General features: G+C 41.3%; 3 protein-coding genes across 5 annotated transcripts in view; 2 read left to right on the top strand and 1 right to left on the bottom strand.

The window, feature by feature from the left end:
* dspb (desmoplakin b) overlaps positions 1 to 7662 on the top strand; it is a 35772-nt gene extending 28110 nt beyond the window's left edge. For both annotated transcript variants that reach the window (XM_078258343.1, XM_078258344.1), the window contains exon 24: positions 709 to 7662. In XM_078258343.1, the coding sequence (XP_078114469.1) occupies positions 709 to 7059 (6351 nt within the window). In that variant the 3' untranslated portion in view covers positions 7060 to 7662. The remainder of the gene's footprint in view (positions 1 to 708) is intronic.
* Positions 7663 to 8465: 803 nt separating this feature from the next.
* On the top strand, positions 8466 to 17487 carry tbc1d7 (TBC1 domain family, member 7). Of its 2 annotated transcripts, none has more exons than XM_078258341.1 (8): positions 8466 to 8753; positions 10093 to 10221; positions 10377 to 10457; positions 11024 to 11214; positions 13419 to 13556; positions 14477 to 14622; positions 16771 to 16900; positions 17009 to 17487. In XM_078258341.1, exons 2-8 carry the CDS (start codon positions 10110 to 10112, stop codon positions 17093 to 17095), a joined length of 885 nt encoding a protein of 294 aa, XP_078114467.1. In that variant the 5' UTR covers positions 8466 to 8753; positions 10093 to 10109; the 3' UTR covers positions 17096 to 17487. The 2 variants fall into 2 exon arrangements, with proteins under 2 accessions (XP_078114467.1, XP_078114468.1); XM_078258342.1 differs by lacking the exon at positions 8466 to 8753 and adding an exon at positions 9709 to 9747.
* phactr1 (phosphatase and actin regulator 1) overlaps positions 17364 to 19844 on the bottom strand; it is a 23717-nt gene continuing 21236 nt past the window's right edge. The window contains exon 13 of the mRNA XM_078258340.1: positions 17364 to 18824. Within this exon, the coding sequence (XP_078114466.1) occupies positions 18809 to 18824 (16 nt within the window). The 3' untranslated portion in view covers positions 17364 to 18808. The remainder of the gene's footprint in view (positions 18825 to 19844) is intronic.

Raw genomic sequence — 19844 nt, 5'->3', positions numbered from 1 at the left:
CTGTAATGTAATGCCATTACCTATATACCTTTACTTCCCGTTCTTGTAAGACGTTGCCTTGTTTTCATGTTTTTCTAAAGGGAGTTTTCATAATATATTGCTAACTTAACAAAGCAAATTATATTTCGGCAGTATGCACACAGACTTGCTATTCATGTGTTTTGACTATTTTATAATCAATAACAGTTTTTGGTTCATTCAATTGTTATACATTTAACATTGTGCCATTTTTGGGTTTAGTCTATTTTGTCACATTTTAAATGATGCAGATGCAGGACAAAAATACACAAGCTGCAGCATGAACAGAAACATTCAATTTGTGACATCACTTCTGCTGCTTTTAATTAAAATGTGAGCCAAAATGTTGGACCTCCCTTAAGTATTCTGCTGCTTGAAAAAAAAACAGGACAGCAAACATACTTGCTTTATTATTTGATAGTATTAAAGTGTTCCACTTTTGGTTTGCTACTGTAGTACCAGTACAAATTTAGGTGCAGTTAATTTTAATAGTAGCTTGATCATTTCTGATTTCATTTTTATTTAGATCCAAACCTTTTCTATCCCATTGTCATTGATTGTACGATTGTATACCGTGATATAAAATGGAGAAAAGAAATGTAGGGTTCTTTATATACAGTAAATTTATCAATATATATCCGAGTTGACTAACCTTTTGTCTCTCTGCTTTTCCCCTCTCTTTTTCTGCAGACATCGGCCATGATGCAATCCATTCAGTCCCAGTACAGTGAGATTGTGAATGAGAGAGATGCTCTTTTGCTAAAGTTGCAATTGTCAGAAAAGGACAAAGATCGTTACATAAGGCTAGAGGAGGAACTTAGTTGCATTAAATTGTCCCAAGATTCTGAGCTTCGCAATAAGCAACGTCTACAGGAGGAGATTGAGAGGATGAAGAGGGATTTAGGTTACTGGAAAGACCAGTATGAAAGTAAGGAGGGCCTGATCAGGCAATATGACACAGACAAGGAACGTCTGGAGAGGGAAAAGAACTCTTTGAAAAGTGAGATAGAAAGGCTGATGAGGGAACTCAGGGAGCTTGATGAGATGTATAAAAGTAGACTGTCAACCATGCAGAATGAACTGCAAGAGGTGGCCATTGTCAAAAGAACCATGGAAACTGAGCTGACGAGAGTTAGAGAGCCCCCAACCTTGGATGCCTCCACTTTGGTTTTTGATGGAGTCCGTAAGCCAGTCACAGCAAACCAGTTGCTTGACTGTGGTGTTTTGGACAAACCAACATTCAGCCAGCTTGTGAAGGGGCATAAGACTGTCCCTGAAGTGTCTGTCGACAAAAAAATCAGTCTCAAAGGGACAGGCCCAATTGCTGGGGTGGTAATTGAAGGTCCGAAAGGTTCAGGGTCTATTACTGCACCCCAATACAAAATGACTTTTACCGAAGCCAAGAAAGAGAATCTGATGCCATCAGATAGCGTTGACCTGCTACTAGATGCTCAGGCTGCCACAGGCCACATAATTGACCCCAGGACTAATCAGAAGTTGACAGTTGAAGAGGCATGCAATCAAGGTGTGGTTGATGAAGAAGACAGAGAAAGGTTGCTAGCAGCAGAAGCTGCAGCTGTAGGATATGGTGGTCCTGGTACAAGCAAACCCCTTTCAGTATTTCAGGCCATGCAGAAAGGACTGATTGACAAGAACACAACACTGCGTCTGCTACAAGCCCAGGAGTCTGTGGGGGGCATCCTAGATCCCGTACTCAGTGTGTTCCTTCCCAAAGATACAGCTATTGAGCGTAATCTAATTAATCATGACATATATCGTGCTCTGAATCAGAGGCCTGAGCTCTACCTGGACCCAGAAAGTGAGGATGGTGTGACCTATATGTCAATGAAGAGGAGATGTAAGGTAGAGCCACAGACAGGCCTTCTGCTTCTTCCTATCCCTGAGAAGGTACACCCCTCCAAACTCATCTTTGATGGTGTTCGGAAACCTGTCACAGCCAAGCAGCTGCTTGATTGTGGTGTCCTGGACAGGCCAACATTTAAAGCTCTAGAAAATGGGGGAAAAAATGTCCCAGAGGTGTCTGTAGACAAAAACGTTAATCTGAAGGGGACTGGGCCTATTGCTGGGATTGTAGCTGGGAGTCAAGGAAAAATGTCTTTGTCAGAAGCCAAGAAACAGCTGCTCCTGCCTGAAGATAGTGCAGATTTGCTACTGGAAGCCCAAGCTGCCACAGGTCACATCATTGACCCCAGAACCAATCAGAAGCTGACCGTAGAGGAGGCATGCGCCAGAGGTTTGGTGGACCCTAAGGATAGAGACAGATTATTGACAGCTGAAGCTGCTGCTGTGGGATACAAGGATTCTAGCGCAGCCAAGCCTCTCTCGGTGTTTGAGGCCATGAAGAAGGGATTAATTGACAGGAAGACTGGCCTACGCCTGCTGCAGGCCCAGGAGTCTGTGGGAGGCATTCTAGATCCCACTCTCAGTGTGTTCCTCCCCAAAGATACAGCTATCAAGCTCAACCTTTTGGATGAAAACCTCCGTCAAGCTCTAAACCAGAATCCTGAGTGTTACCGTGACCCGGAAACTGAGCGTGATGCCAGCTATGGAGCATTAAAGAAAAGGTGCAAGACAGAGCTTCACACAGGGCTATTACTTTTGCCAATCACTGAGAAGCTAGATCCTTCCAAACTGATCTTTGATGGTGTTCGTAAGCCAGTAACAGCACAACAGTTGCTTGACTGTGGGGTGCTGGACAAACCCACACTTAACCAACTAATGAAGGGAGAGAAAACTATTCCACAAGTGTCTGTGGATAAGAAGATTTTTTTAAAGGGGACAGGATCAATTGCTGGTGTGGGAGCTGGACCCTTAGGGAAAATGTCTTTATCAGAGGCCAAGAAACAGATGCTCATGCCCCCAGATAGTGCAGATTTGCTACTGGATGCACAGGCTGCCACAGGACACATCATTGACCCCACAACCAATCAGAAGCTGACAGTAGAGGAAGCATGTGCCAGAAGAGTGGTTGATATTAGAGATCGAGATAGACTCTTGGCAGCAGAAGCTGCTGCTGTGGGCTACCGGGATCCTAGCACAGCTGAACCTCTTTCAGTGTTTGAGGCAATGAAGAAGGGATTAATTGACAGGAAGACTGGACTACGTATGCTGCAGGCCCAGGAGTCTGCTGGTGGAATTCTAGATCCTAATCTCAGTGTGTTCCTCCCCAAAGACACAGCTATAAAGCGTAACCTTTTGGATGAGGACCTCTTGCATGCTCTAAACCAGAGTCCTGAGTGTTACATTGACCCAGACACTGAGCGTAATGCCAGCTATGGGACTCTAAAGAAGAGAAGCAAAACAGAGTCTCACACAGGCCTGATATTTTTGCCAATTACTGAGAGGAAAGACCCTTCCAAACTGATGTTTGATGGAATCCGCAAGCCAGTCTCAGCACAGCAGTTGTTTGAATGCGGAGTCCTTGACAAACCTACACTTGACCAACTAGTGAAAGGGGTCAAAACTGTCCCAGCAGTGTCTAAGGAAAAGATGGTCTATCTTAAGGGGACTGGACCTATTGCTGGGGTGTTAACTGGATGTGATGGAAAAATGTCTTTCTCAGAAGCCAAGAAACAGATGTTCCTGTCCCTAGATAGTGCAGATTTGCTTCTAGAAGCCCAGGCTGCCACTGGCCACATAATTGACCCTAAAACCAATCAGAAGCTGACAGTAGCGGAGGCATGTGCTAGAGGAGTGGTGGATATTAGGGATCGAGACAGATTATTGGTAGCAGAGGCTGCTGCTGTGGGCTTCAAGGATCCTAGTGCAGCCATGCCTCTCTCAGTGTTTGAGGCCATGAAGAAGGGATTAATTGACAGGAAGACTGGGCTACGCCTGTTGCAGGCCCAGGAGTCTGTGGGAGGTATTATAGATCCCAATCTCAGTGTGTTCCTCCCCAAAGATACAGCTATAAAACGTAACCTTTTAGATGAGGACATCTGTCGTGCTCTAAACCAGAGTCCAGAGTGTTACCTTGACCCAGACACTGAGCATGATGCCAGCTATGGGACTTTGAAGCAAAGATGCAAGACAGAGCCGCAAGCAAGCCTACAACTTTTGCCAGTCTCTGAGAAGTTTGACCCCTCCAAACTACTCTTTGATGGTGTCCGTAAGACCGTCACTGCACAACAATTGCTTGATTGTGGGGTCCTAGACAAACGGACATTTAAACAACTGGTGAAGGGGGAGAAAACTGTCCCAGAGCTTTCTGTGGATAAGAAGGTATTTCTGAAGGGGACGGGGTCAATTGCTGGTGTTGCAGCTGGACCTTCAGGGAAAATGTCTTTTACAGAAGCCAAGAAACAGAAAATGATGTCCTCTGACTGTGCTGACATGCTACTGATTGCTCAGGCAGCCACCGGCAACATCATTGACCCCAAAACAAATCAGAAACTGACTGTAAAGGAAGCATGTGCTAAAGGAGTAGTGGATAAGGAGGATGAATCAAAGTTGTTTGCGGCGGAAGCTGCTGCTATAGGTTACAGAGACCCAAATACTGGCAAGCTCCTCTCAGCAGGCCAGGCCATGAAGAAGGGATTAATTGACAAGGACACAGCTCTACGTATACTTCAGGCTCAAGAGTCTGTAGGGGGTATTTTGGACCCTGCCCTCAGTGTATTCCTAGCCAAAGACATTGCTCTGGATAGGGATCTCCTAGATCAGGACCTATCCCAGGCACTGAACCGGTATCCTGAGTGTTATATAGACCCAGACACCCAACTAGCAACCACCTATGTATCTTTGAAAAAAAAATGCAAAGCAGATCCAAGCACAGGTCTTTTGCTTCTCCCTGAACCTAAAAAGCCAATAACTGTCCAGGGGCTCAGGGGCCAGGTTTCGGTCATAGACCTAGTGGATGCAAATCTATTAGACCGGTCGGATATGGACAACCTGAGGGAGGGCAGATTGACGAGCCAGGACATTGAAGACCGTCTGCGCTCCTACCTGAGAGGTTCCACCTGCATAGCAGGAGTTTATGATGAGGACAGTGATAAGGTGATGTCCATCTATCAGGCCATGAAAAACGGACTGTTGCGACCTGGGACCACTCTGGAACTGCTTGAGGCCCAGGCTGCCTCAGGTTTTATAGTTGATCCTGTCAACAACCAATACCTGACTGTTAGTGACGCCTACAATAAAAGACTGTTTGGGCCAGAGTTTAAGGACAGCCTGCTATCAGCAGAGAGGGCTGTGACTGGTTACAAACTGCCTGGTACAGACAAGATAATCTCCCACTTTGAGGCCATAGAGAGAGGTCTAGTGGAGAAAGGTCATGGCATGCGTCTACTAGAGGCCCAGATTGCCAGCGGTGGTATCATTGATCCTGAACACAGCCATCGTATTGACGTGAATGTAGCCTACAAGAGAGGTTACTTTGACAAAAAAATGAACAGCATTCTGACTGATCAGAATGTTAATACTAAGGGTTTCTTTGACCCTAACACAGAGGAAAACCTAACTTATCTGGAGCTTAAGAAACGCTGTATCACAGATAAGAAGACCGGCCTCATCCTTTTGCTCATCATGAACAAGAAAAAGCTAGAGTCGACTCTGAAGAACACTATGAGAAAGAGGAGAGTGGTAATTGTGGACCCAGACACTAATAAAGAGATGACAGTACGTGAAGCATATGACAAAGGGTTTATTGACTACGAAACCTTCGTGGAGCTGTCCGGGCAGGAGTGTGAGTGGGAAGAGATCACTATCACTGCTCCAGATGGTTCCACACGTTTTGTTATCATTGACAGGAAGACTGGAAGACAGTATGATATTACTGAGCTGCTTGAAACGCGAGTAATTAATCAATCGGATCTAGATAAATACCAATCACGTACCATCACCCTTAATCAATTTGCAGATATCATCAGAAACAAGACCAAACATGAAACATCCTCATCATCATTATCGTCATCATCATCACCTTCAAGATCATCAGCAGCCGCAGGTACATCTTCAGTGATATCATCATCATTAACTTCAAGAACATCAGCATCCCCGGCTACATCAACAGTGACATCAACAACTTTAAGAACATCAGCAGCCTCAGTTCCAGCGTCAGTGACATCCTCATTGTCATCATCATCATCAGTCCTGTCAAGACCCTTATCACCTACTCTCGCCAAGATGACCACAACAAGAACTACCACTGTCACAGAGCGAAGTGCTGCAACCAGCAGTTTAGCCCAAGACTCAACTGACTCCCTTAAGAATATATCCAGCGTATCTATCAACCTGGCCTCTCCTGTTGAAGCAGTGGGGGAACAGCAACCCGTGGGTGCCATCTTTGACACAGACACATTGGAGAAGATAAACATTACAGAGGCTTTGAATCGAGGTCTGGTGGATTCCATCACTGCACAGAGACTGCTGGAGGCTCAGGTCTGCACTGGAGGACTCATCAATCCCAAAAATGGCCATAGGCTAAGCATCCAGGAGGCCACCCACCTGGGCATAATAAATGACGACATGGCCCTTAAGCTCAAGCCTGCCCAGAAAGCCTTCTTTGGCTTTGAGGATTTAAAAACCAGGAAGAAGATGTCTGCTGCTCAGGCCATGAAAGAGTCATGGCTACCATATGAGGCAGGGCATAGGTTCCTGGAGTTCCAGTTTGTAACAGGGGGGCTTTATGACCCAGAAATGGGCTGTAGAAGATCCATAGAAGACGCTGTAAAAATGGGCTGGATCGATGTGAAAGCAGGCCAGAAGCTCCAAGACATAAGACACCACACAAAGAACCTGACCTGCCCCAAGACCAAACTTAAGATCTCTTACAAGGAGGCTCTGGATAATTGCTTGGAGGAGGAAAGCAATGGGTTGAAAATGCTCCAGGCATCATCTGTGTCTTCCAGAGGGATCAGCAGTCCTTACAATTTTGCCTCTGGCCCAGGATCCACCGCTGGCTCCAGGAGTGGTTCACGACAAGGCTCCCGCAGGAGCAGTGTGGACCTAGGCTCCACCTCCACATCAGCTTTACAAAGTCATACTAGCTTCACCACCTTCTACGCCTCATCCACCAAATAAATCAAGAAAAGTTCCTGCACATTCATACTCTTGCAAATAAATCAGTTTCTTAAAAGTATACTGATTGTTTAGATAGGAACTTGTCTGTGTTGTATATGATAACACACATTCTAATATAATGTTCTTAAACTGTTTGCATAGTTTTAGATTTTAGCTTTGGTGTTGCTATGCTTTTAAAATGCCATAGTTCAAACAAATGATTGTAAAAACAAACACTACCGAGATGTGTTTTTGTGGAAATGGACTAAAGTGTGTTAAGGTATTCAGATTTAAAATAAAGTGGATGTTAATGTAATTGCGGGTGCCTTTATAATTGGAAATGATTGCCATATGCTTGCATATAGTTATTACAAATATCATTTTCAAAATCTTCATGGAATGTTATTTCTTTTAAAGCTTTGCATTGGTAACAAAATGGTGTTATGTTTACATTTATTTGTCATCTAAAATGCCTGTTTTGTGAAGGGAAGGCTTCAAGGTTTGGTTACATATATTAGCTTAACTATGTTTTTTACTGAATCAGTTGTTAATCATTGTTTTTTGCTCTTTAGTGCTTTGTAACAGTTTCTCAATATCTCAAAATAAAACTTTGTGTTTTGCTTATATGGATTCATGACTGTACATTCATGTTCAGTTTTCATGCAGTTTTGATAGCTACATCAGAATCAGGTTTAATGCCCAGTAGGTTTTCCCATACAAATAAAAAGCAAGTACTTCAAAGTCAACAAACTTTGAAATACAACAAAAACTGATGTTTAATTATGCACTACGGGCCCTGCTCAAAATAAAACTAGGCTACAATTGGAGGTAGTGGGCATGGATGTATTAAAACAGGGGGTCTTCAACATTTTTAGTTTAAGGACCCCTCAGCTGAAAAAGAGACGGAGCAGGGACCCCTTACTATATATAATGTATAAAATTGAGCTGCATATAAAAATTGGGCCTACAATAATGTGTAGGGTGGCCTAGAGCCCTAAGATATACCTTTTTATGGTGCATACATTACTAAGCTATTAAAATAATAACTGATGACAAGTTCATATATTTATACATATCAAAATATGGAACAGTGAATCCTTAAGCTTAACTGTATCTGTGGATGGCTACCTTACCTATAGGCCAGTAAGCCTATCATCAATGTTGTGTAAATTAAAAAAAGTATAAGTATATATATATATATAAAAATACAAAACTCTGAGGACCCCCTGTTGAAGATCTCTGTATTAAGCATACTGTCTATGGTATTAAGAGAACGGTAGTGGGGCGTGGAGGACATAACACCGGAAGACATGCTTACTTTGCTTTGAAGTTGCCTTCAAAATAAAAGCATGTTTGGGACCTTTACCGTACTTGCGTCACGAGAAAGACATTTTAGGGGTGGGAATATTCTGACAGCGATTGCTACTACTCTTTTATTTAGACAGTGCAACGCGGAAGTGTTCCGATAACAACAACGGTGTAGCTAACGTTAGCAGGTCGTAAATATATTTTTTGGAAATGTTGTGTTTGTCTGCAGTGCTACGACAACGACCACCTAAATGTCTGTTAACCGAGTAGTCTTGCCGTAAATGTTAACGTTACAGTAACAGGAGGCGCTTCGCCCTTGTTGTCCTGATCGTTGGCTGAAGTCATGAAGTTAGCTAGCTAAATAGCTTAAAGCCTGTCTGCGTGAAACACACCAGTAACGTTACAAGGTAGGAGTAATGTTACCTATTTAATTTAACAAACATGTATCACTCCGTTTTGCTAAACTACACGTGTTGAAATGTAATGTAATGTAAATCCAGTATTCACGATCTGCTCTTCAGATCCTTTACTTCAGTAAAAGTAAAAATGCCACACTGTAGAAATACGCTGTTACAGGGAAAAGTCCTGCATATAAAATAGTGCTTAAGTGAAAGTATGTAGCCTAAGTATAATCATGAAAATGTAGTTTAAAGTATAAACATGTCCCCTGTGACGGTTGTACACTTAGCTATATACTATATCATTAGGTTATTTTTACTCATGCATTAATATAAAAGCAATGTTTTACTGTTGTAGTTGGTTGAGGTGGAGCGTAACTATTTTGTATTGGACTTCGTCTAATAATTATTCTCATTATGGATGAATCTGTTTTGTATTTTCTCGGTTAGCTAACGTTAATCAATAAATAGTTGTTTGTAAAACTTCTTAAAAATTGTGAGAAATGCTCATCGCAATTACCAAGAGCCCAAAGTGACACCTTCACAGTGCTTTGTTTTGGCTGATCAGTAGTCGAGAATTCAAGATGATTAGAAATGACTTACAATGATTAAAATAAAAAAGCAGTAAATCCTCACATCTGTGAAGCTTGGAACCATACAATGTTTTTGAATTTTTTTTTATTTAACATTTATTTATCCAGGTAAGTCGATTGTGAACAAATTCTCATTTGCAACGACGATCTGTCACATTCACACAGTTCCACATTCATACCTGGAAGCTGCCCAGTACAACCACAGTCTGATCTGCTGGTCACTGAGCAGCTCCACTGGAGTGGTTGGGGTTAAGGGCCTTGCTCAAGGGCACCTCAGTGGTGGTAATGAGGGAGGGGACAAGCGCTGCTCCTTCACTTTCCCCACCCAGATTTTATTCTGTCGGTCTGGGGATTGAACCTGGGTTGGTGACCTCCCGGGCCTAAGCTTGCTTCTTTAACTCCCCATACATGTATGCAAAACAATCTTAATTCGTTAACTTACTAGTTATTAAGCTTTCAAATACATGTAGTGCAGTAAAAAGTACAATGTTTCCCTCTGAAATGTAGTAGAGTAGAAGTACAGCATTAAATGGCATGAAAGGAAAAGACTTAAGTAAAGTTAAAGTACCTCAAATTTGTACTCAAGTACAGTACTCCAGAAAATTTACTTACTTACACTCCACCACTGGCTCTCAAGATAAATAATAGTAAGATACAGATCAAATGTTGTTTTAGTCTTTTAGGCAGCTTTTTTTTTTTGCCTCTCTATGCCACACACAGTACACACTAAAGGTTTTTGGAAATGTTGTGTTTAGGCATCACTGACCAAAATATGGCTGACGACCCTCAGAGAAATTTCCGCTCTGCGTATTATGAGAAAGTGGGCTTCAGAGGAGTGGAGGAGAAGAAATCTCTGGAAATACTGCTCAAGGATAATCCTCTGGGTTAGTAACAGTTCATATTTCCACATTCATTTCTGTCTTAACATGGCTTACATGCTGGAATGCTTTAACGTTATTCCTCATTTATTTCTGGTTGAGTTTTGGAGCCTGTAAGTCAGTTCTTGTCCTGTTAACCAATGTTCTCACTCTTCTAACAGATCTAGAAAAGCTGAGCACCTTCAGTCAGAGGTTCCCCCTCCCTTCTATGTACAGGATCCATGTGTGGAAGGTATTGTTGGGTAAGACACATCACACAGTAATGGCGTGCATGTACGACAATCAAATGTGATTTATGCATAAACTAGTCTATATCCACGACGTTCCACTTCCGGGAATGCTCTGGTGCCGCGGAAAATTCTGCCGGATGTCACTCTTTTCGGCCGGATGTCCCTCACCTTCCTCTTTCTTTGTGTTGGCATTCTAAACTCTGGTGGATTTCTGAGGACTGTGGTTAACTGCTCCTCAGATCTCTGCAGGGTAAATCCAGACAGCTAGCTAGACTATCTGTCCAATCTGAGTTTTCTGTTGCACGACTAAAACAACTTTTGAACGTACACGTTCCACCAAAACAAGTTCCTTCCTGAGGCTATTTTGCAGCGCCGCCGTTGCTCCGTCCAGCGCTTAGCACCGCCCATGACGATTGTGATTGGTTTAAAGAAATGCCAATTAACCAGAGCACGTTTCTCTCCCATCCCAGAATGCTGTGTGGACTGGCCAGACCCTCCTCCGCAGCGCTGTGGAGGAGGGTCTGGCAATGCGGGACTAATGATGCCAAACAAACAAACAAACTCTCCTGTTCCTGCAGGAGTCCTACCTCCCCACAGTGACTCTCACGCTCTGGTGGCTGGCTACAGGAAGGAGCAGTACCAGGACATCCTGGAGGCTCTGGAGGTGATGAGATACACCAACGCTTCCACACCCTCCACCCACGTCTACCTGCGCATGTTCCAGCTGGAGAACCAGGTGCTCCCGCGGTGCTCCGAGACCTCCGCCCCGGTGAGATGAAGCACACACGGAGTAACATTGCCATATTTGAGACTGATAAAGCATCAGAAAAAATCACGAGATGGTGAAAAGGTCAAAGTTGTGCTGTACTGTCCATGCAGGAGTTATGACAGCGGTGTTTTAGATGCTCAGCTAAACTAATAAGAGAAGAATGTAGGAATGTCATACTGATGCAACCCCAAAAAAGGAGGTCGTAGGACGAGACGTGTGAGTGAACTGAGATATAGAGGTTTGTAGTTAGTGACACAAACAGAATTTTGAACCATCATTTGTGATTTGTGACCATCATTGTTATTTCTTAAAAATTCACCGGTCACAAGTCAGCCAGAATTCATAAAGACACGGGGCTTTTTTAGTTTGAACAATTTAGCTGTTTTCTGTTTCAGTTTTATTTCTTGCAGCACCCATTTCACACGTCAACCTCGCAGACGGTGTAACAACAGTCTGAGAATGTGTGTCGATGTGTGTCCTGTGGCTGCCTTTTATTCAAATACGCATCTCTATTATTCCTCCTGGTTTCCATCTCTTTAAATGCATGTATGAGGATGTTGGCTGTGAAGATGTTGTAACAAGTTAAACAAATGAAACCCCTTGAACTGTGAAATTTCCCTTAATACTTTTCCCATTTCAACATGTGTTTCCCGTTCAGAACTCAAGACAAAATAAGAGTTGACTTGCGAACCGTAATGTGCAAAATAATCGTTTTTCTCGATTATTCTGTTTTTGTGATCATTAGATGCCAAAATCGTAATTGCGATTCAAATTTGGATTAACTGCACAGCCCTACTGAACACTGACATATCCATTGTTTTAACGAGCCGATAGTAATGTGAGCACAGTCTGATTTTTATTTTTAAAATATATTCACATCTGTAAGTTAGTAGCTGTGGTACCATCAAATGACTTAAGTTTCATGGAAATGACAAACCATGCTTCATACTGTGGCTCATGACAAAGTCACTGCAATTAATGCGTAGCTCCCTGTTTAAGCAGCCCATACATGTTTGAAGTTAGCACCAAGCCTTTTATTATGAATTCATAATTATAGAATCATGAAGCAATCTTTACCACAAAAACTCTTTGGTTTTCAGTTCCACATCAGTAACCCACGGAGTAGGTCTATACTCTGGACCATATTTAAACAGGGAAACCACAGACTTGCATTTAGCAGTGGGAATGTGTCCTGATCACCCTGCATATCCCTGCTGTCAGTGTAAGAGCCATGTAGTGTTTTGCCTTTGTAACTATGTATTAGCCCTAATTAGTGACTCACGATTACTTAAATGGGTTACACGCTTAACTATTTAAAAAATAATCTGTTTTATGACTCTTATAAGTTTATTTTTGCTAATAAATAATATATAAAACTCCTTAAAGGGTAACTACCTTTTTTTTCCCCCCAACCTGGACCCTATTATCCTATGTTTTTGTGTCTTAAGTGACTGATGTGAACAACAATCTTTGACATTGGTCCAGTATTAAGCGAGATCGCTGCAGTCGGCAGCGGCGAAACAAGCTACAATGTAAGTCAATGGGGCAATTATGCAGCTTGTATTTACGTTCACAAAAGTGCTGGTTTGGCCGCTGACGGGCTCAGATTAATACTCTAAGTGTCTGACAACATTATGGAAAGGATTTCTAAGGAGGTCGACCTTTCTGCCACCAGACTCCATGTAAATAAACGGATCATTTTTAGCCGGTTACAACGTTCACGCTTAATGCTGGAGATTATTGTTCCTATCAGTCACTCACACACCAAAACATAGGAAAATAGGGTCCAGGTTGAAAAAAACAAAAACCGGTAGTTACCCTTTAAACTTTGATGGCACAGTGCCTGTATATACAATTTCAAATGTTGGAAACGAAAGAAAAGTTTAAACGAGTAGTTTATAAAACATATGAGACACACTAGAGCTCGTATTGTGAAATCCCACTCGCACCACCCTATTCAGATTGCTCGTACTCAAATTTCCCTTTGCTTCCTTTATTCTTTGGTGCTGTAATGACTGATGTTAATGTGGTGTGTTGCTTTTTTCGGTTACACTTTACTTGAGGTATCTACATAAACGTTTATGACGTAACGCCTCTTTTCGTAAGCGTCATTCGGTTTTTGTCATGACAAGTTATGGTTAGGGTTCATGTGTCATGACATATGTAGCTACCTTCAAGTAAAGTGTTACCCTTTTTTGTTTCAGGATGAAGAGAACGAGGACTTCCTCTCCATCAGTCGAGCCATGGAGGAGATCGTAGACGATCCTGTCGATTGCTATTGGCTGATCAAGTCTTTCGTCAATCAGTTCCACGCAAAGTTTGGAGACTCAGTGCCCCACCTCGTGAGTGTCACATTTTTCTTGACTGGACATTTTTCAGAGCTTCCAGCTCCATTTTGTGGCCTTCATCAGTGGATGGAATTCAAACAAGTAAAGCTCGCAAAAACTTCCCATATGTGGACCTCGTGCTAAGAATCTTTCATCAAACTTTGAAAGCAAATTGATTATCCAAAAAAACCAACCTCAGTTGATAAAAAAAACTTGTTTATAGAGGGCAACAGCTACAAAAGTGGATGGTGACATGGGTCTTGAAATGATTGTTACAGAATTAAACTGTATATATTTGTAAAGCACAATGAATTGAAGGCTTTTGTTGGTCGTTTTTTTTTTATTTTTGGTGTAGTTTTGAACACGCATCAGGGCACTCAGTGATGAAAAAGATACAAAGCATATGGAGTGTAAATGTAGTTGATAAAGTGGCACAGTTAATATGACAAATATCTCATGACTCGGGAGTAGGGCTGCACGATATGAGGACAAATATGCAATATGCGAAAAGGTTGTTGAATGTCGCGATAACGATATTTCTTGCGATAAATAAACAGATATTAAAGTGTACTCAGTTCTGCATTTCTGCTGCTTTCAGTATTCTTCTAAAATCCCAAAAATAAACGAAAGGAAATATTTCCCAACATCATTTTATTGAACAAATGTGACATTTAATTGAATATAAAAGGCACCACTAAAAAAGAATGACTGTATCTTTTTAAACCGATAACTTCTTTCAACTAACACAAAATAAATCTCGCGATTTGTCGCAGCCTTTCGCGATGTGTATATTGCGCCAGTTGATATTGCGATAAAGATTAAAAAAAAAAAAACGATATATTGTGCAGCCCTACTCAGGAGTTTGGATTACATTATTTAAAAAAAAAAAAAATGTGCATCACTGTAAAGTAAGACTTTGTTGTCTCCTTCTGTAGCCGAAGAGCCTGGAGCATTATCTGAGTCAGGAGGAACCTCGCCTGCTGAACCATCTGAAGAGCTGCGGAGCCCTGGCTCAGCTGCCCTACAGCATCTGGTTCAGACGCTGCTTTGCTGGCTGCCTGCCCGAATCCAGCCTCCAGAGGTCCCAAACCTGACATCAGATCACACTTTCACTGAACCAACACACAGCTTAGATTTTTCGAAGTCTTTCTTTGCAGCTGCCCATGATAATATTTAGGCTTTTTGCGTGATCTTCTAACGCCATTCCCAGTGGTGGAAGAAGTACTCCGATCTTTTACTTCAAAGTAGCAATGCTCCAGTGTAAAAATACTCTGTTACAAGTAAATGTCCTGCATTCAAAATTGTACTCAATCAAAAGTATTACCATTAAAGTATAAAGTATTAAAAGTAAAAAAAAAAAAAAAGCTTATCATGCAGAGTAATAGAAATTACTGAATTATAATGATTGGTACATTAATCTCTTTAATGTTGCAGCTGGTGAAGGGGGAGCTGAATTTACTTCCTCTATGTACTGATGGGTAGCTTCACCTTACATAAGTCATCATAAATTAGGTGATTTTATATTTTGTATTAATAATCTAAATCTGCAAAGTAACTAAAGCTTTACAATAAATGTAATTGGGTAAAAAAAGTACAATATTTGCCACCAAAATGTAGTAGAGTAGAAGTATAAAGTAGCATAATGTGGTAAAACTCAAAATTGAGTAAATGTACCTAGTTACATTCCACCACTGCATAAATCTGTGCTACGGGGATCAGACATCTCTCAAGATGTCAGATTAGATGATCATTTCTACTCGCTTAACCCCATCCAACCGTAGCTAGTCGTCTTTTAGGACCTGCATGATTTGCAAAAGCTGTTGGGCGGGAAAGAGCCTCCTACTCTTCACATTTACATATTTGCCCCGGTAATTACTAATGCTTAGTGTTTAAAAAAAGAAAAGTCAAGTCATGTCATGTCCAGTGTTTCCCACAGATTAGAAAGCAATTTGTCTACTCTTTCTTCAATGCCTAACGAATCTCTCTCTTTCTCTCCCTGACCCTGTCTTCCTGCTTCAGCAGCACTGGTTGAAGCCCGAAAATATTGTAAACAAATTAATAACATAACTAATTCCACTGGTTGGACTGTTCAGCTCTGTTTCAGACTGATACCTCCGGTTCAGGCTGGTCCTCATCCTCAACACGGGCCTTTTTTCAGTCGCGGAAAATACTTTTCAATACTCACCTGGATTGAAGCCGCAAACATTCAGTGTAAGAGTAAAAAAATGACATAACATTATTTATAATAAGTTTATTTGATTCACAGCTGCTACATATAGTGTTTTGACCTCGACAACCCAACTTCATTTTACCGCAAACTTGCGACTAGTTAACTTTCTAAAGCAGGCGCAATCGCTTGTTTGCTCAGAGTCGGGTCGGGACTCAACATTAACACACTGACAACATTGTAATCAGAATATAAAATATGTTTTTATCTATATATCTATATGTTTTTAATATCTTTTTAATGTGTGATTGTGTTAAGGTGTTCACAAGATACCAACCTTTCGTGAATTTTGCCAGCCGTCTTCTCTTGTTTTCATGGAGACAGACGTGTGTGTGTGTGTGTGTGTGTGTGTCAGAGAGACAGCAGGGAAAGGAAATGCAGCTGAACAAATACACTATGTGTTTTAAATGGCGTTAAAAAAAATAAAATTAATAACGAAACGCAATAAGTGGTGGCCGGTGTCGATTATGTTGGGCACCGCTACAAATTAGTCTGTGTGTGGGAAACACTGATGTCATGCCCAATACTCATTTTAGTTTCTGCCTCCCCATGTGTGACGGGCTGTTATCAGGCCAGTTTTGTGTAGTTCGATCCTGGTGTTTAAGTTGTATCCAGACATGCAGCTACAAAGAGATAATAAGCAACAGGATTTGAATTATTCTCAGTGGAAACCTGCCACACAATGATGTACTAGTGTTGAGAAAGTGTTAACGTTATGCAGTGCCTTATGGTGGCACAAGAGCAAGAAGAGACAAAGCCGTAACACCAAAGAACTACAGCTGTCCAGTCCTAATTGAATGTTTACATTTGTTGCTCAGCTTGAAAGCTCCAGATTGAGTAAGCGTCAAGAGACAGCCTCTGTATTTATGTCTGAATGAACTGTTACAAGGGTACATTTTTCTCTATCCTTCTCGTTCTACACAAATGATGAGCCTTTTGTTACATCTTGACCTTAAATTCTTCATACTGGTCAAATGAGCTGTGCCCTTTGTTTCGTTTTAGGGTGTGGGACAAGGTGATCAGCGGCTCCTGTAAGATCCTGGTGTTTGTGGCCCTGGAGATTCTGCTCAGCTACAAGATCATATTGATGGGAATCACCCGGCCCGGAGGCGTGGTCAGGTTTCTGTGCAATGTGAGTAAACAGCGCAACACTTAATGTTGTTGTCCAGCAAACAGAAATGGATAGTTTTTGTCCTGGCAGTAGGTGACTGTGTAAAAACCTCACAATAATCCCTTTCAGATACCGCAGGAAAACACAGACGCCATTGTGACTAAAGCCATCGACTCGTGGCACAAATACTGCGGAACTCCAATGCACGCTGTATAGCCACATGGAGCACACACACATCTGGGCCCAGAGGTGCTTTTTCCCAGGATTCACCAGGACTTACTCCACTGAGAGACTAACAGACTGTGTCCCCGGTGATTCGTCTCTGCAAGACTGAACTGAAAACTCATCATGGGCTACTTTCAATAAGCCTGAGGACTTCCTGAGATTTCCCAGCTTTCCCCAAAGAATATAATGAACTATACATGGAAAGGACACTGGAAACAGCTGCTGTACAGAGTGGATGCACGAAGAATGCAAGGAGGCATAAACTTATTTTTTTTTAATAAGTTTCTTTCTTTAAGAAACTGCATACATCATAGAAGACTCACAATAAATTAATACCCACATGCAGTTTTTTCTGCTTTACAAATAAAAACATCTGAAAAGTCTCGCTTACTTTCTTTGCTATGTACAAGTCTTTCATAATTCTGAGAACATTTGTCTCTCAAAACATTTTTTACAACATACAAGAGACAGTAATATTACCGACGCTTGTACATACACACTCACACTGTCATAACACACACAACAGATCAACCAGTTCTCCAGTTAATATGGTCAAAACTGACAATTCATGAACCTAATATGCACTGTAAATAATAATAAAAAAAAGTGAGGTGGCAGGTTTTTTTATATTCTGTACAATCTAAGGTTCATCTCAGACAATAAAAAATGAAATAGAAAATAAGGAAAAGTCTACTTTCTTGTAGTTTGGCAGAAAGTTCGGCAACATTTTACTGTCTAAAGATACTACTCTATCAAACTCAAGTTAATTTGGCAACTTTTAAATCCCTGTAAACAATACTGTAGGCACAGTGACACAGTGGGTTACTGAACTCTCAACAGCAGTCACTCTGGGATGCATTCAAGATTGCGACTTCCACAGCAAGTCAAGTTGCTTTGGTTTAAAATGGGGATCTGTAGTCTGAAAAGTGTTTTGAGCTCCTGAATGCAGCCCATAAACAGATGTACAAATGAGGAGAAATTCTGAAATCGTTGACAAATGGGAGGTGAAAATCTGAAATTATTGCTCAGTTGATTGATGAGTAATGTGTTCGGAGATGTTCATTTTTACTATTACTGGCTTGCAGAGACCATTTTAGGATTTTAGGTCATTTTGTTTAAAGATTCAGCTGCCTACAACAACACGAGTTGTTTGAGATTTTAATTCCTCTGGCAAAATGAGATCAACCATCACTGAGATGTCAACTGTGAAATAACGCTGTGCCAACACAAGCACGCCCCCAAGAAAAAGATCAAGTCCAGTTGGGAAAGGAGGGAGAACGTGGTGAAAGGCAAGAATACAATCCCTGTCCTCACCTCCTTCTGTTCCCATCCTCAAGGTTGGCACAGGTTCTGTGTTTGACTTCCAAAAGCCTTTTTCAAAAACAATAAAAGTGCTGCAAAGTAAACTCGCCGCCACTTCATCTTAAAAAAATGAAAAGCTTTTGAATATCAAGAAGTCTGTAAAGATCTCCACTGAGGAAAGACGTCAGTTGAGAGTTTCATCTATTTTTACTTGTAAAAGTGTTTGCTCACGTTTCCTGCGACGGCCGCAAAACACGAGTTGTGCTCATGTCCAGTCCGTCAGTTTGAACTAGACGCTGGAAAGGGTAGCAGTTAGAAGTATGAGGGCAGCAGGGAGCAGTCTCAAGACTTGAGGCTCGGTGTGGGAGTATTAAAGCATGGCCGAGATCTGAGTAATCCACCTTATGGCCGATGAAACCTGCAGGGACAAAGTGAAGAACTTCATAGAAATGCTGTTGGGTGGTTGTTCACTATACCCCTAAATCATGTCAAGTTTACTATGACTTTTTCATGACATACTATGACTTTTTATGACGTACTATACTATGCCTTTTTACAATGCTTTTTATGACATACTCTATTTTGACTTTTTCATGACATACTATACTATGACCTTTTGAATTTTTTCAACATACTATACTAGATCTTTTGACATCAATGACTTTTTTTTTTTGTCAAATTTTTACGACATACTATACTGTCTTTTTGACATACTATAGTATGACTTTCATGACACTTTATGACATACTATGACTTTTTATGATTTTTTTCGACATACTATACTATGATTGTTTATGACATACTATACTATGACTTTTTGAAAATTTTCCACATACTATGTCTTTTTGACATACTATACTATTATACATACTATATATATATATACACAGTATCTCACAAAAGTGAGTACACCCCTCACATTTTAGTAAATATTTCATTATATCTTTTAATGGGACAACACTGAAGAAATTACACTTTGCTGCAATGTAAAGTATTAAGTGTACAGCTTGTATAACAGTGTAAATGTCCTGTCCCCTCAAAATAACTCAACACACAGCCATTAATGTCTAAACCACTGGCAACAAAAGTCAGTCCACCCCTATGTTAAATTCCCATAGAGGCAGGCAGATGTTTATTTTTAAAGGCCAGTTACTTCATGGATCCAGGATACTATGCATCCTGATAAAGTTCCCTGGGCTATTGGAATTAAAATAGCCCCCCCCCCCCCCCCCCCCACATCATCACATACCCTTCACCATACCTAGAGACTGGCATGGTTTTATTTCAGTTAGCCTAATAGCTGGTTTGATTTGCATTGAGAGATGATTTTATGGAAAGTACCCCATGCCAATCTCTAGGTATGGTGAAGGGGATGTGATGATGGGGGGGGGGCTATTTTAATATGACTATGACTTTCTGACCTATGACTTTTTTTATG

This window comes from Sander vitreus, chromosome 9 (genome assembly GCF_031162955.1).
Source record: "Sander vitreus isolate 19-12246 chromosome 9, sanVit1, whole genome shotgun sequence".
NCBI classification, from domain to species: domain Eukaryota; kingdom Metazoa; phylum Chordata; class Actinopteri; order Perciformes; family Percidae; genus Sander; species Sander vitreus.
Note: the sequence above shows the minus strand (reverse complement) of the source record. Positions and strands in the feature narration are given on the sequence as shown.

What these genes read in the sequence shown, in the direction of transcription:
- tbc1d7 (XM_078258341.1), top strand. Translation starts at nt 10,110, where the DNA reads ATGGCTGACGACCCTCAGAGAAATTTCCGCTCTGCGTATTATGAGAAA. An exon ending in GCTCAAGGATAATCCTCTGG is followed by an intron (nt 10,222 to 10,376) that starts GTTAGTAACAGT and finishes CTCTTCTAACAG; the next exon opens with ATCTAGAAAAGCTGAGCACC. An exon ending in TGTGTGGAAGGTATTGTTGG is followed by an intron (nt 10,458 to 11,023) that starts GTAAGACACATC and finishes CTGTTCCTGCAG; the next exon opens with GAGTCCTACCTCCCCACAGT.